Raw genomic sequence first — 17,492 nt, 5'->3', positions numbered from 1 at the left:
AGGCAACAAAGGTCAAACAGGGAAAGCTAGAAATCTGAAATCACAATCACAAAAAATCCTAGAAATAAACAACAGGTCAGCCAGCAGAGGCCTGAAAGAGAAGAAACAGCAACACTTCTGATGAAATAAATTCAAATTCAATCAAAGAAGATTGTGCAGACATTCTCAGTATGCTACCCTGAAAACAATTAGCCTTTATGCTAATGACAATTTAATGGTAAATTCTAAATCCAAAAATGGGCAGGTCTAGGAAGAGACTAAAATATTAAAAATCTGAATCTTGACTCCAATTCGCCAATTTCTACCTTTAATGCAATGGGGCAGACAGCCTATCTGCTCCTGGAAAGTGGGTCAGAATTTCAAATATCATTATGAGGCAGTGTGCCTCTTTTGTGTGCACCAACTTGAACTCACCTCTGGGCGGTTGTGTTCTGGTAGATGCAAGAATGTGAGAATTGTGTGATCCTGCAGAACCTTCTGCAACTGGACCCCAACTCTCATGACTGCCAAAAAAAGCATATTTGTATTGTTTGCAGAGAACAGACCAATGCATATGAACGTTGTTGCTTCTAGCAAGTGTAAATGAGCTCAACCTTAAATTGGTTATTGGTGAATCTATTAGTGCACTCAGAATTGTTCAGCAGGTGTTGCCCAATGATGAATCACATTTAAATGTGGAATCACCTAAATGCACATAGTGTACAGAACTTGGTAAATGAGCTGGAAGCATACATCGTAATTGGAGGGTATGATATTGTGGCCATCACAGAGATGTGGCTACAAGGGGATCAGAGGTGTGATCTGAATATCCAAGAATGTGTGTCCTATCAAAAGGGCAGGCAGATGGGTAGAGGAAGTGCGGTCGCCCTGTTGATAAGAAACAAAATTTAATCTTTAGCAAGAAGTCCAAAGTCCAAAGATGTGCGGGTTAGGTTGACTGGCATGCTAAAATTGCCCCTTAGTGTCCTGAGATGCGTAGGATAGAGGGGTTAGTCGGCAAAATGTAGGGATATGGGGGTAGGGCCTGCGTGGGATTATAGTCAGTGCAGACTCAATGGGCCAAATGGCCTCTTTCTGCACTGTAGGGTTTCTATGATTCTAAGAAATGGTATAGGACGACATAGAATATGTGTGGGTAGAGTTGGGGAATCGCAAAGGGAAAAATACCTGATGGGAGTTATGTACAGGCCTCCTAGCAGTAGTCAGGATGTCAGACAGAAAATCAGGAGATAGAAAAGGCATATAAGAAAGGCAATGTTACAGTAATCATGGGGGATTTCAATATGCAGGTGGACTGGGAAAATCAAGTTGGTAGCAGATCCCAAGATGAACAATTTGTGGAATGCCTATGGGATTGTTTCTTGGAGCAGCTTGTGCTAAAGCCCACGAGGGAACAGGGACTTCTGGATCTGGTGATGTATAATGAGGCAGACTTGATCGGAGAACTTAAGGTGAAGGCACCCCTGGGGGGTTGGGGGGCAGGGCGGGCAGTGACCACAATATTATAGAATTCACCTTGCAGTTTGAGAGGGAGGCATTGGAATTGGATATAGCGGTGCAACAACTGAGCAAAGGAAACTACAAGGCCATGAGGCAAAAGTTGGCCAGATTTGACTGGAAAGCGAGCCTAGCGGTAAAGACTGTGGAACAACACTTGCAGGAGTTTTTGGGGACAATTCAGAAGGCACAACATAAGTCCATTCCAAGGAAAAAGAAGCATGTTAAGGGGAGGACAAGGCAATCATGGCTGACAAGAAAAGTCAGGGATAGCATAAAAGCAAAGGAAAGAGCATACCAAGGCGAGTAATAGTGGGAAGCCAGAGGATTGGGAAGCCTTTAAAAGCAAGCAGAGGAAAATTTAAAAAAAACAATAAGGGTGGAGCAAATAAAATATGAGGGTAAGCTAGCTTGTAATGTAAAAGAAGATTTCAAGAGTTTTTTTTAAGATATACAGAAGGTAAGAGAGGCAAGAATGGACATTGGACTGCTGGAAAATGAGGCTGGAGAAGTAGTAATGGGGGACAAAGAAATGGCAGAGGAACTGAATGGGTACTTCACGGTGGAAGACACCAGTAACAGGCCAGAATTTCTAGAGAGTCGGGGGCAGAGGTAAATGTAGTGGCCTTTACTAAGGAGAAGGTATTAGGGAAGCTGAAAAATCTGAAGGTGGGTAAATCACCTTGACCAGATGGACCACACCCCAGGTTCTGAAGGAGATAGCTGAGGAGATTGTGGAGGCATTGGTGGTGATCTTTCAGGAATCACGGGAGTCAGGGAAAGTCCCAGAGGACTGGAAAAAGGCTAATGTAATACCCCTGATTAAGAAGGGAGGGAGGTAGATGGTGGGAAATTATAGGTCAGTTAGCCTGACCTCGGTCATGGGTAAGATCTTGGAGTCCAATATTAAGGATGAAACTGTGGAGTACTTGAAAATGCACGGTAAAATAGGGCTGAGTCAGCACGGCTTTATCAAAGGGAGGTCATGTCTGATAAACGTGTTAGAATTCTTTGAGGAGATATCGAAGAAGTTAGACAAAGAACAGCCAGTGGACGTGATTTATTTGGATTTCCAGAAAGCTTCTGACAAGGTGCCTTATAGGAGGCTGCTAAATAAGCTAAAAGCCAATGGTGTTAGAGGCAAGGTACTGGCATGGATAGAAGATTGACTGACAGAAGGCAGAGAGTGGGATAAGGGGGCCCTTTTCAGGATGGCAACTGGTGACTAGTGGTGTTCGACAGGGGTCAGCATTGGGGCCACAACTTTTCACTATACACATTAAAGACCTGGAGGATGGAACTGAGGGCGTGGTTGCTAAATCTGCGAATAATACAAAGATATGTAGAGGGACAGGTAGTGATGAGGAAGGGGGGAAGATGCAGAAAGATTTGCATAGGCTAGAACAGTGGGCAAAGAAGTGGCAGATGGAATACAATGTGGGAAAGTGTGAGGTTACAAACTTTGTTACGAAGAATAGAGGCATAGACTATTTTCTAAATGTGGAAGAGCTTCGGAAATCTAAAGCACAAAGGGACTTCTTGGGAGTCCTGCTTCAGGACTCTCAAGGCCAACGTGCAGGTTCAGTGGCAGTTAGGAAGGCAAATTCAATGTTAGCATTCATTTCTAGAGGGCTAGAATACAACAGCAAGGATGTATTGCTGAGGCTGCATAAGACTCTGGTCAGACCCTATTTGTAATATTGTCAGCAGTTTTGGGTCCCATACTGAAGGAAAGATGTGCTGACCTTGGAGGGTTCCAGAGGAGGTTCACAAGAATGATCCCAGGAACTAAGAGTTTGTCATATGAAGGGCAGTTGAGGAGTCTGGTCTATATTCGATGGAGTTTAGAAGGATAAGAGGGGATCTAATTGAAATTTACAAATACTGAGAGGCCTATATAGAGTGGATAGGGAGAGGATGTTTCCACTAGCGGGAGAGACTAGAACTCGAGGACACAATTTCAGAGTGAAAGGATGCTCCTTTAAAACTGAGATAAGGAGGAATTTCTTCAGCCAGAGTGATGAATCTGTGGAACTTATTGCCACAGAGCCACAGGAGGCTGTGGACGCCAGGTCACTGAGTGTCTTTAAGACAGAGATAGATAGATTCTTGATCAAAAAGGGGATCAAGGGTTATGGGGAGAGGCATAACCCTTGACCTCTTACTGATTAAGAATGGGGATGAGAATTATGGGGAGAGGGCAGGAGAATGGGGATGAGAATCATATCAGCCATGATTGAATGGTGGAGCAGACTTGATGAGCTGAATCGCATAAGTCTGCTCCTATATTTTATGGTTTTAACAACAGACATTTTGTTTTGGGGGGTTTTGCAAGCACTGGCTGGTTGAGTACATTCTATATACGTCCAATGACAAAACAGCAAAAGAATATACTGTTTGATTCAATCAACCAATTTCATTCATATATATGTTCTCTACAAACAAAACAAATATGTTCCAAGTCTTGTGCCTTTTTTGAATTACCCAGGAGTTTGGGGAGCCTATAGTTTCCCCTGTGCTTTCTTGATACCAACACCTCAGCCAATCAGAGTTGACTGGCCAGCCAATCAGTACTCTTTTCTCCTGGAGTATGAAGTGTGATCATTTGAAGTTTAGCATTCTTGTCTTGTACTCATCAGGACAAATGCAAGTGTTTGCAACATATCTCAATTTTCAGCAATATTCAAACTGTGAAATTGCAATAATGTAAAGAAAGGTCTCTAACTAGAACGTAAATAGTTTGCTAGATGCATAGAAATATTTCTAAATTTGATTAGACTGATACAGGTTCACTATAAACTCATGATCTGAACTTAAATATACAGTGGAAATCGTCAACCAATAGAACAAATTAAGGAAACGGAGGTTTCAAATGTAGTGTGAAGATTTATCAAAATGGATATAATCATGAGCTCTTATCAAAAAATATTTAAACTTGTAGGGCGCAATTTTACACGGCTGGATTTTCCGCTCTCACCAAAGTCGATGAGTTGTTGACTGGCTCGACATATCTTCCTGCCCCATCCTCTCTGTGACAGGGCCATAAAATAAAGCCCTTAGTCCAAAAACATTGACAGATGCATTGAAATGCCCGGTGGTGATGTGGTATCTGTTCCTTTAGGAAGGACATGGACCTCATAACCCACTATATATGTTCAATTGGTTCTGAAATCTAATACATAACCTTGCTGGACATTCTGTTTTAACGATGAAAGACTGGTCTGAAGGATATATCTTCTAATAGCTGTAACCACAATCAGTGTTACTGCCTCATAAAATAAGTTGTAGCCCCAAAATGACAAGCAAGCTTAAATGATTCTCTTTTTAATGAACATTAGAATGTATTTTAAATCAGAACTAACAATAAAAAAGAGCCATCAGCTAAGAAAAATGCTGTTTCAAAGTATGATGCTTCCAATTTTGGACATTAAATTACAAAAACATACATGATGGAAATGATTTACAGCAATACAGGCTTTTTTTAAAAATGTGTTGAATTTGCAACCTATGCACAGAACTTTCTAAAATTTATGACAATTAGAACATTAAAATGTTACCTTTTCCAGAAAATCAAATAACCATTATTTTGCAAAATAACATTATAAATGAATAAATGTTTCTTGGCAATTAAATGCTGGCAGATTTTTGTAAACTTCTTACTAATTCTGTACAAACTATAATTTATTACCATGGTTACGAGCAGAACAATTTGCAATATTTGAGTGAGAACTATTATTTTCTCAAGTATATTCCATGAAGGCACAAACATAGATCAGTTTCCACCCCAAATACGCAAGCTATTTTAATGACATAAATTAAGTTCAAATACAGTTATGATAGCAATGAGAGATGTGATGCAGGTATAACCTGCCACTCTGCTCAGCTACATCTCAGTTATGCAGTTGAAGGGGAGATATCCAACAGGGGACCCTGAGGACACTGATAGGTTGCTCTAGTACTGATAGAAATTTGAAAGCAAGTTTCCTGCATGTCCTCTTGGTTGCAGGACATGCAAGGTCAGGAAATAAAATAGATGCAGGTGGAATGAAGCACATTTAAGTACATGAAATCCCAACACCATCAAACTTTCCTGATAGAAAAGGCAAAAGGGAACCCTTTGCTCACTCTCATTAAAACATAATTCTTAACTTGTACTACAGCAACCACTCCTTCAAAGGTTTCAGGCATTGACTTGCAATGTGAAACTTTACAAACTTGTTACTTTGAAAACAAACACCATTCTAAGCAACAAAGCAAACGACTACTCTTTTGCTACTTGTATGTATTTTCCCAATATAAAAACTGCACTATCTGGCCTTTCCATTGCTTGTTATTTCAAAACAAAGAATGCAGCTATTTACTCAACTAATTACTCATCTGTGGAATGGAAACTAGAAAATTCAAGTTCAGCAAACTAGGAATTTTCCCCACAGCCTATAAAACTTCCTCCATATTCAGTAAGACCAGGGTTGTATGGTTATCCTGTTAGATCAGGTTTTAATTTGTCTAACATTTCCTGAGCAATTTAGTATTTAGGAGAACTGTCTGAAGCCTCCGACTAACTCAGAGTTGGAAACTCGTTTGGAGGGCCCTGGGAAGCAGCGAAATTGCCCATCGGAAATTCAAGTTTCCTGGACAATTCTGATGGAGTCACTGCATTGGGACATCCAAGGAATTGGGAAGTGTTTCTCGAGATGTATGTCCCATTTCTGATAGCTGGAGACTAGATCTGTGCCAATGACTCATTCCACATTATCTGTATATGACATCTCTTTTATCCCAGGAATTAGTGAACCACTGCTGCAATTAAACATTAACACTGGATTGGCAAGATTATGACATAGAGTACTTCAGCCTTTAACATACCACAAAACCAGACTACTGAAAATTAACAATCTCAAGAAAAGTTGGCTGTGAGCACACAATTTCTGCAGTTAACAGGTTCAATTTTTCAGATATAAATTGTAACCTTTAAGTACCTAACAAAGCACTTTTGCTATAAAATAATGTTAACCCCAATGCTTGCTGTGCTGAAATACTGATCAACCTTTGCCTGGATTGTTGTCTTCTACACAGTGCATGCTATAAGAATAATATAGCGAACAGGCAACATGCATATGGAGTTATACAAAAATATGCATTAACAAAAATGAGGTCTCCAGAATCAAACCTGTGTCTGAGATTAGTTAGGCTATATATCAAGATTAGGTAAGCTCAGACACAATTAAACCGAGTATCATCCGTTCACAATAATAAACTCTGCACTTTCAGCTGAAGGTCAGAATTTAGATTGAGCGCTTGGAGTGATGGGATAATTTCAAATTAGTGACATGAAAGCAAAATAATGCAGATAATATTGGCAATAAAAATGAAAGTTGTAAGGTCTGGCAGCATCTGAAAAAGAACAAAATTAACCTTCCAGGTTTGTTATCTTTCATCAGAAAGTTCTCTTGAAAAGTCACAGACCTCGAAACATTATCTAAATCCTAGCCTCTGGAAATGCACTTGGAACAAGACGTCTGACAGTGGTGGCAGAAAAGGAAGGACATGCTGCCACGGATATCACAGACGGCAGGAATATAAACAGCACAGCCACTTGCTGACTGCAGGCAAGTAGCTAATTAAGCCAATTAATTGGTTACTTATAAGCCACTTCCTGACCCTGTAGGTTCCCTCCATAGCTCATGGGGTGGACCTCCTTGTAGTTCTGTCTGTCCAAGCAGCTACAATGCTTTGGTGGAATGTGCACCATAAAACCCTGATCATTGAGGCCTGGCTCAGACACAGTAAAAAGGGAAAAAAACCCTTGCTTTCACGTGCTGTTTAGCATGGAAGCGCCCTATCCTGCTTCATGCAGCTTCAGCAGTGCTTCTGTTGTGGTAGCTCTTGAAGAGGGCCACTGTCCCCCATTGGACATTGGTCTTGGTGGCAGTGGCATGACGCCCAGGGACCCAGAGTCAGAGCCTTCATACAGTTTCTGTTCATCTGTCCATTGATGCTGCCAGGCTGCTAAAACTTTTAGCCTTTTTTCAAATTACTGGCGTTTTTGATTTATTTATTTGTACACAGGATGTGGACATAGCTAACTAGGCCAGCATTTACTTTCCATCCCTAATTGCCCTTGGGAAGGTGATGGTGATCCACAGTCTTGAACTTCAGACTGCGTAACAAACAAGGGGTCAAACCCCCTAGATTGTTACTCAAGGCTGATTATACTTCAAATTATTGGATCAAATTGGGTTCTTCATTCTGCTTATGCCATAATTCTGGCCTGTAAATAGGAATAAAATCTGGAATAATTTTTAAGATAATCAAAGGGGTCATTTACTGATATATTTTTGTGAATTGTAATTCTTGCTCAGGATCAAGCACAAATTGTTTCTCTAGCCTACATGTTATTCTGTTGTGGAGAACTCCAATATAGTCACAGGATGTAACTGGTAAGGAGCTGTGTGCTTGGGTAACAATAATTACATCGAAAAATAGTTGTATTCCACTTGAAACAGAAACCGAAAATGCTGGAAAATCTCAGCACGTCTGACAGTATCAGAGGGGAGAGAAGAGAGCCAATGTTTTGAGTCTAGATGATCCTTTGTCAGAGCTGAGAGCAATGGGAATCAGCGGAGATTTATACTATGAGGGTGGAGGTGGAGGGGGGTGGAATGAGACAAAGGGAATGTAAATGAGGATACAGAAGGCTGGGAAGGTTTTTAAGGTGTCCATTAAGTGATCAGAATGCGTGAATGGCAGAACAGAGGTGCAGATTGTTAAAGGATTATCTGAGGAATGTGGCAGTTGTCCTGTATGGAGGGGGAGAGGGACAAGGAAGAGAGCTGGAATGGAAAACAGAAAAACGGAGGTGAGAAAGAAGAATGATAAAATGGGTGAACAAGATGAAACAAAATGAAATAAAATAAATGGAAATGGGGTGAAGGTGTAGGGAAGGGTTCATGCTCTGAAGTTGTTGAACTCAATCCAGAAGGCTGTAAAGTGCCCAATTGGAAGAGGAGGTGCTGTTCCTCCAGTTTGCATTGGGGTTTGCTAGAACATTGCAAAAAGCTAAGATTCTCTTTGCTCTCAGCTCCGACAAAGGGTCATCTAGACTTGAAATGTTGGCTCTTTTCTCTCCCCACAGATGCTATCAGACCTGCTGGGATTTTCCAGCATTTTCTGTTTTTGTTTCTGATTCCAACATCTGCAGTATTTTGCTTTTATCTCAAGCGTACGCTACTTGACCTAGCTATTGACCAATTCTTCACTGATATACAGTAAAGAATATGTAATGTCCTCTACTGTACCGAAAACCGACTATCATTATATTTACGCCAAAAAAGAAGCACTGAACAAAATAATTTTGAAATAAAAACAATTCTAAACCTTAATGCAACAAAGCAAAGCATTACACTAAACATATTGCTTTTGCTTCACAAATTCAACCATTGGTAAATTGATGGATAGTGAAAAGGGCTTTCAAGCTTTTAGATATATTGGCTACGATTCTCCCAAACTGGGGTTAAATGCTAGGTGTTAGTAGGAAACATCAGGTGGGATTCTCCCACCTGACGAATACTAATTTATATATCGCATACAACCTGCTGGCCAGTCCCGCTGTTCTGAGAGTGGGCCACTATTTTTAATTGGCGCCCAAGATCTACGATTGTTTACCAGCATCCCTCCCCAAATAATGAAACAGTGCTCCCGCACACTGACTAGGGGAGCACCACCAACTTCTCACCAAAAGGGGGACATCTTCCGTCCTCAGCTACAGCTAACAGATAACCTCCCCCTCGCTTAAACACTGCGCAAGCATGAATGTGCCCAGACCTGAACCCCACCCAAGCTTCCTTTTCCCCTTAGACCCCCAATCAAGCTCCCCCACTTCAAGCTATAATGAATGAAAAAGCTTTGATTGGTCAACTTCAAAAAGCTTCAGTTACAGCCTCAGCTGTGAATGCATCTGCAGTAGTTTCATTGACTTTATTCAGAAGCTAAGCCGAGGATGTCCCAATAATAAAGGGAGTAGGGGGCGTCAGTATGGTTGGTGGCGTTCTGGCAAATAGGGCCCAGGTGAAGGCTGGGATGAAGGCACTTTATCTGAATGCACGAAGCATTCGGAATAAAGTGGATAAGCTGATGGCGCAGATCAGCACAAATGGATATGATCTGGTGGCCATTACAGAGACGTGGCTGCAAGGTGACAGGGGCTGGGAGCTGAATGTCCAGGGGTATCAAGTGTTTAGGAAGGATAGGCGAGAGGAAAAAGGTGGGGGCGTAGCTCTGCTGATTAAGGATAGCATCAGGGTGGTAGCAAGGGATGATATAGGAACCAAAGAGCAGAACGTGGAATCGTTGTGGGTGGAGATTAGGAACAGCAAAGGGAGGAAGACGCTGGTGGGTGTCGTCTATAGGCCCCCAAATAATGATCTGGAGGTGGGGCGGGCTGTTAATGCGCAAATAAGTGCGGCGTGCAGGAATGGAACGGCCGTAATTATGGGAGATTTCAATCTACATATTGATTGGTCAACCCATGTTGGTCGCGGTGGGCTCGAGGAGGAGTTCTTGGAATGCTGCCGGGATAGTTTCCTTGAACAGTGTGTGTTGGAGCCGACGAGGGAGGGAGCTATCTTGGATCTGGTGTTATGTAATGAGGCGGGTAGAATTAGGGACCTTGCGGTGAAGGGACCTCTTGGGGAGAGTGATCACTGTATGGTGGAGTTTCTGGTGCAGATGGAGGAGGAGAAAGTGGGTTCCCGGACATGCGTCCTTTGTTTGAACAGAGGGGAGTACGGTAGGATGAGAGAAGAATTGGTGAGTGTTGACCGGGGGAGCGCGTTGGAAGGTAGGTCTGCTGAGGAGCAGTGGAGGATCTTTAAGGAGATCTTTCTTGGTGCTCAGCAGAAATTTATTCCGATGGTTAAAAAAGACCGTAGGAGGAGAGGTAATAAGCCATGGATAACGAAGGAGGTGAAGGAAAGTGTTAAATTAAAAGCAGAGGCGTTTAGAGTAGCTAAGAATAGTGGGCGAGAAGAGGATTGGGAGAGGTTTAAATGTCAACAAAGATTGACAAAGAAGTTGATAAAGAAGGGGAGGAGAAACTATGAAGCTGGGCTAGCACTTAATATAAAAAAGGATAGCAAGAGTTTTTATAAATATATAAAAAGGAAGAGGCTGGCTAGGGTGAACGTTGGACCCTTAGAGGATGAGAGGGGGGACTTAGTGGTAGGGGATGGGGAAATGGCTGAGGTCTTGAATAACTTTTTTGTTTCGGTCTTCATGGAGAAAGACGTGAATAATTTGCTGGGTGTTAGCGATGGAAAGGTGGTAGGACTGGAGGGTCTCAATGACCTTATTGTTACTAGAGAGGCGGTGCTCAACAGACTGGAGGGACTGATTGTGGACACGTCCCCAGGACTGGATGGAATGCATCCAAGGGTTCTGAAAGGAATGGCGGAGGTGATAGTGGATGCCTTGGTGGTTATTTTCCAAACGTCGCTGGATTCTGGGGAAGTGCCGGAAGATTGGAAAGCGGCTAATGTTACACCGTTGTTTAAGAAGGGTGCCAGGCAAAAGGCCTGTTGTAGGTAAAATGTTAGAATCCGTCATCAAGGAGGAAATAGTGAGGCATCTTGAGGGGAATTGCTTGATAGAGCAGACGCAGCATGGTTTCGTTAAGGGGAAGTCGTGTCTGACAAATTTATTGGAGTTCTATGAGGATATGTCTAGGGCGGTAGATAGAGGAGAGCCGGTGGATGTGGTCTTTCTTGATTTTCAGAAGGCGTTTGACAAGGTACCTCACAAGAGGTTATTGCAGAATGTAAGGGGGCACGGAGTTGGGGGTAGGGTGTTAGCGTGGATAGAGGATTGGTTGTCAAATAGGAGGCAGAGAGTGGGGGTTAATGGGTGCTATTCGGATTGGCGGTTGGTAACTAGTGGAGTGCCCCAGGGGTCGGTGCTGGGGCCTCAGCTATTTACCATTTATATAGATGATCTGGAGGAGGGAACCGAGTGTATGGTCGAAATTTGCTGATGACACCAAGATTGGTGGAACGGCAAATTGCGCGGAGGGTGTGGAGAGTCTGTAGAAGGATCTAGATAGGCTGGGCAAATGGGCCAGGAAATGGCAAATGGAATTTAATGTTGGCAAGTGCAAGGTGGTCCACTTTGGTAGGAATAATGGTAGGAAGGACTATTACTTACGTGGCGAAAAACTGCAGCAGGCGACGGTGCAGAGGGACCTCGGGGTCCTTGTGCATGAGTCGCAAAAACCCAGCCTGCAGGTGCAGCAGGTGGTCAGGAAGGCTAATGGGATGCTGGCCTTCATAGCGAGGGGGATTGAATATAAAAGTAGGGAGGTCTTGCTGCGGCTGTATAGGGCATTGGTGAGGCCGCAGCTGGAGTACTGTGTGCAGTTTTGGTCGCCGTACTCACGCAAGGGTATTTTGGCCTTGGAGGGAGTGCAGAGGAGGTTTACCAGGCTGATACCGGAGTTGAGGGGGTTGAGCTATGAGGAGAGGCTGAATAAACTAGGCTTGTACTCGTTAGAGTTTAGAAGAATGAGGGGAGATCTCATTGAGACATATAAGATGATGAATGGGATGGATAGGATAGAGGTGGAGAGACTCTTCCCGCTCAGAAAGGACAGTAGGACTAGGGGGCACAGCCTCAAGATAAAGGGGGGGGGGGGCAGTTTAGAACGGAGTTGAGGAGGAACTTCTTCACTCAAAGGGTGGTGAATCTCTGGAATTCTCTGCCCGTTGAGGTGGTGGAGGCTGCCTCGCTAAATATTTTTAAGACGCGGGTTGATGGGTTTTTGATAAGAGAGGGGATTAAGGGTTATGGGGAGAGGGCGGGAATGTGGAACTGAGCCACGACAGATCAGCCATGATCTTATTGAATGGCGGGGCAGGCTCGAAGGGCTAGATGGCCTACTCCTGCTCCTATTTCTTATGTTCTTATGACAACAGTAAATTTTGAGGCATGTATATAGTTTTAAGTTTTGAAATGTAATGACTATAATTTGTATATTACTGTAAAAATGTTTTTATTCTGCACTGTTTGCAATTTTTAGACATGTAGGTTTGCAATAGTTTAATAGAGATTTTTATGAATAAAGTATATTTTTGAAAAAAAAAGCTAAGCCTGACTGACAGTCTGTGTTCTTTCTGCTTTGTAAAACAGGAAGTGAGACCAGTCTGGGAGTTGGACGGGGGCTAAGTGGGGGCTTACCCTCTGCCTGTGTGGTCTGGCGGTGGAGAATAACCCACTTTGCTGAGGGGGTTGGTGGTGCCCCAGGTCCTTTGGGATTCAACGCGTCAGTTAACTGTGAAGACCTGTAGTAAAACCTGCCCGATGCCAATTCAGCTGGAGGGGTGGCTACAAGGAGGGAGGCCACTGAGGGAGGCAACATACAAGCCTGCCAAGGACATGGTAAAGAGGCTATTTGAATATTTATTGGAGTCCTGCCTTCTCTGACCAGGAGCGCAATTGCGGACAGTGGGCAGGGCTGGAGGCATTGTGATGACTTTGGTGCTTGGTGCTAAATCAGTATTTGTGCTGACATGATTATCTGGGCCATTGCAATCTGTAAGCTGAGCAAGCAGGCCCGGAAAATCCTGCCCCATTATGTGGTTATAAGAACATAAGAAATAGGAGCAGGAGTAGGCCATCTAGCCCTTTGAGCCTGCCCCGCCATTCAATAAGATCATGGCTGATCTGTCGTGGCTCAGTTCCACATTCCCGCCCTCTCCCCATAACCCTTAATCCCCTCTCTTATCAAAAACCCATCAACCCACGTCTTAAAGATATTTAGCGAGGCAGCCTCCACCACTTCAACGGGCAGAGAATTCCAGAGATTCACCACCCTTTGAGTACAGAAGTATCTCTGGAAAAGTCTCCATACAGTAAACAAATCTCTGCCAGTATAGTACTCTTGCTCAGATGAATGACAGCTTCCACATGTACAGACTTAGGTGTGCAAAGTAGTTGCATTCAAACTCTTGCCTCATATCTGTCATCCAACCTGATTAGATTTTCTTAAACCCAGAGCAAAGTCGATGAACAATTTAAACAGCAATATCTATTTAAAAATAAACATTTAAAAACTGGTGCAAACAAAGCTGCTGACTGACATGTACCTGGTTTGCCAAATGGACAATAATTGTTATTACCCTTGGCAACCATGAAAAGAGTCAAATTTAAAAATATAACCTAACAGTTGTTAAATAAATGATCAAGTAATAAGGATGTCAATATTGTAATTAAGTGAAACCAACTGAAATGCACAAATTATGTAATGAATGCCATATTTTAAAAAGGAAACACTACCATAATATTAAACAAAGATATGCGATTCATTCGGTTACTTAACAGCAAAATCCTTGATATAGAATTTAATGCTGGATGCAACTTGATTGTAGAGAAGTTGAATTTGCAGCACTGGCATTTTTGTAAATGATATTTGTCCAATGTCCAGTTTCCCAATTAAATGCCCCCCCCTCACAATGGTCGTCCCAAAGTGCTCTAGAGTCAATTAAATACTTAGAAATGTTTTCCTCGATTCTCCCAAAAGTGCTGAATTGGTGGGAAAACTTGTTCTGCGCAGAGCGCACTGCATTGCACAGTGGTGTCGATCTTTCAGACTCTCCATTTGCTGACCAGCTTGATTGCTGGCCAGCTCAGGACTGCCACAGTGGTGTGCCACCACCCTGCCACCTCCCACTCACCCCTCCACACACATAATAATTCCCCGGCCAGCCCTGAACCCCCCGGACCCCGGGGCACCCCCAGCAGTGACGATCCCATCCACCTCCTCACTTCAACAGAACCCCCCACCCCCTCCTGGAAGGGCACCATCCCCAGCTTGCTCCAATCACTGCCCTTCCTCCATTCCAGACCAATCCTGTCTGCAGAGTGGCAGCGGGATCCCCAGCAATCACCCTAGGCCCCGCCCCCTTAGCAATGCCCCATGCCTGATGGGCAGTGCCAAAGTGTCCCCTGTGCATGGGCAATTTCCCCTTGGGCAGTGCCAGGGAGAACAAACTGGCCTTGCTAGGGTGCCCATGCCCAAGGGGCACCCCCCTCACGGCCTGACCACCTGGTGTGTCCCTGACTGCCCCCCACTTCATTCCGGTGGGGTCTTCCGCTAGTTCCTCGAACATAGGGAGCTAGTGTAAACCTTGCCGGAATAAAGTACTCCTGGTCGGGTGGGAGATTCAATTGGGACGTGAAAGTTCCCAATAATGAACTGCCAAACACATTTAAAATACATTTTAAAAAGCTTCAAATTACTTACTTGCCTTCCTGCTGGTTTCCAGTGTGGTCTGACCAGCGACTGTTCGCCGGCTCTGGGAGATGCACATGCGTTCCCAGCGCATGAGCAAATCCCGGTACAAAGTCGGCGATGCGCATATCCCATCTCGACCCCCAAAAAAATTGCAGGTCATGATGGGAGCATCATGGCTGTAGTTATTGTTGCAATATAGGACAATGTCAACAAGGAAACAGAAAAAAGGTAATGATACCTTCACTGAAAACTATTTATACTACAAACGGGATTTCCCTGCAGTGCAGCTGTATCCAGCTTGGGAGTAAGTCGAGGATTCTATTGGTGAGTAAACAATTAAAATTGAGTTTTGATTAATAAAATTGAGAAGCAATTTACTGAGAGTAAAATATGCATACAAAGTAGAACATAATTATGAACTTAATTGTTTTGAGCAATTTTTAAACTTTCAACTGTAAGTGATTTTAATTTTCAAATGTAATAAAAAAGGTGAATGTAAAGGTGTATATGTGGTCATGGACTATGGGAATGTTAGGTTTCACAAAAACATTAACTCCAGTATTGGTATTGATATCACTGTGTGCCAAAATGTAATCGCACCGATCAGAAAACAATTAACATCCCATGTTCTCCCTCTGCTCCACAATATGTTAAAATATTTGGTTATATAGTGCATGATAATGCAGTCACATGACCACACCATGTATTGCACTTAGTAGCATTTTCCTATCTGCGTGTAACACAGCACGTGGCCTTGTCAGACAAAACTCACACCTAGAGTTTTCTTAAAACTATATGTAAGTCATTGCACCTTTGGTATTTCTGTCCAAATATACTTCCACATAGGATGTTGGAACGTATCCTTCCTCATCCTCATTCCGTCGGACTCTTGTCCAACCATCTCCTTTATCTTCCTCTATCACGCTCAGGGTCTCTCCTTCAGCCATTGCTATTGTTCCTTCATTTTGACCTGAATTGAAATAAGACGTACAAGTCAGATCAGATAATAAACACAGAAAGAGTTAGGGAAAAACTCCTTTCCTGCTTCTTTCATATGTCACGTGCCTCTTAATCTACAATTTCGGACAGAAGAACATTTTTCTGGAGAACTTGTAGATTAGTTATTTTCATCATGAGGGAAACTTGTATCCAGTTGCTGTTTTTTAAAATCTTAATGACCCCTGAAATGTTTCAGTTAAAAGGCAACTTGAAAAGATTCAGGCTGATATCCTCCATCATATGCATCATTTCATGGTTGAGGCTGTAGCTGTCTCAGCTTTGCCAAACTTTGATATTGTTCAGTAACTATTTGAGTACAGAGCTGTTTTCAGGTAAACTCTTCTGATGATTTACCCTCTGCTCAGTGACTACCCCACAAACCCAAGATTGTGGGAAGTAAATCTGGGCCTTTTTGCTCAGTGGCACACTGTTCTGCTCTTTAATTTCTTCTGCCTTTGCTGTCAATTATTACTGGAAAACAATCATACCAGAACCATCTCCATCTCAACAAAGCTCAAATGCAGATGCTCCCCCGCTCCCTTTCTCTAGCTGACTGCACAATTTACCACCACAACTAACTAAAAAAGAACGATCTCTCACAGTTCACTGATCCAGTGTGAGATAGAAGGGAGTGAATTATTTGATTCATTCTACTTTTTGGAGCAGCATCTCATCTCCATTTTGGTCCTAGCCTCAACAAGTGCATAGGAGGCCAGTGAATTTACTGTGTGGGGAATTGCAGGAGAAATTCTAGCACTCTAAAGCAATTTTGATGGATCTCCAGGAATAAGTAAAATTTCAAACAGTTTCTCAGCAGTAGTTTTCTCTGCAGTATACCTTCGAAAGCATACATGGCTTTGCATGTGCCAATTGCTGCCAGTACTTCTTCATCATCAAACTCATCATCAAATTCGCTCTGTGCTGCAACTTTTAACTGAGGGTCCTGGTTCTGTTCTTCGGTGTAACTACCATCAGGGCTGCTCAAGAAAGAAATATACAGAGTAACTATAGAACAGCATTACCCAAAACAGAAGCACATGTGCTGGCAACAATTGGAAAGGCAAAAGACAATTGATGCAGTAAAGCAATGCAATGTCACATTACATGATATTGATTCATCGCACCACGACCATAAATGTTTTTCTGTAGCACAGCAGTTAATGAACAAAAGAAATACTTATTCCAAATAAGTGAATAAATTTTTAAAATATATAACAAGTAATCCAGTGCAGCACAACACGTCACTCTGAACTTCACAACCTCCGACACTTGTCACCTGTGCAGAAGTGTAGCTCTGACGAAGGGTCATCCAGAATCAAAACGTTGGCTCTATATGCTGTCACACCTGCTGAGGTTTTCCAGCATTTTCTGTTCTTGTTTCAGAAGTGCAGCCCAACTGTTGCAATTATACGTCATGAGCACTGGAGCATATTAAAGTTTGACATGAACTATATGTATAGTTATGGGTTGGAATTTTCTGACCTCACCCGCAACATGGATTCTTCAGTCCCGCTGCAGTGAATGGAGATTTGGCTCAGTGCCAAATTCTCCATTCTCGCTGACAGCAGTAGTGGGGTGTGCGAGACAGGAGAATTCTGGCCATTATTTTTCGAGTGGAAAGCACAAATTATCTGGTAAGGTCAAGTCGCCATAGTCCCAGATGACTATAGGCTGCTCTCACCTCTTTGGTAATTTAACCTGAAGATTACCACAC

At 42.9% G+C, this 17,492-nt stretch overlaps 1 protein-coding gene across 10 annotated transcripts in view; it reads right to left on the bottom strand.

The window, feature by feature from the left end:
- The window catches only part of fnbp1b (formin binding protein 1b), a 289,323-nt gene that overhangs the window by 10,579 nt on the left and 261,252 nt on the right, over positions 1-17,492 (bottom strand). For 4 of the 10 annotated variants that reach the window (XM_080212261.1, XM_080212262.1, XM_080212264.1 and 1 more), the window contains 2 exons: positions 16,616-16,758; positions 14,361-15,749 (listed from right to left, as the gene is read on the bottom strand). In XM_080212261.1, the coding sequence (XP_080068387.1) occupies positions 15,571-15,749; positions 16,616-16,758 (322 nt within the window). In that variant the 3' untranslated portion in view covers positions 14,361-15,570. Of the gene's footprint in view, positions 1-14,360; positions 15,750-16,615; positions 16,759-17,492 lie in introns of those variants that run through there. The other 6 variants (XM_080212263.1, XM_080212265.1, XM_080212267.1 and 3 more) reach the window with 4 other exon arrangements.

Source organism: Carcharhinus amblyrhynchos, chromosome 25 (genome assembly GCF_965287045.1).
Source record: "Carcharhinus amblyrhynchos chromosome 25, sCarAmb.v2.hapA, whole genome shotgun sequence".
Classification (NCBI taxonomy): domain Eukaryota; kingdom Metazoa; phylum Chordata; class Chondrichthyes; order Carcharhiniformes; family Carcharhinidae; genus Carcharhinus; species Carcharhinus amblyrhynchos.
Note: the sequence above shows the minus strand (reverse complement) of the source record. Positions and strands in the feature narration are given on the sequence as shown.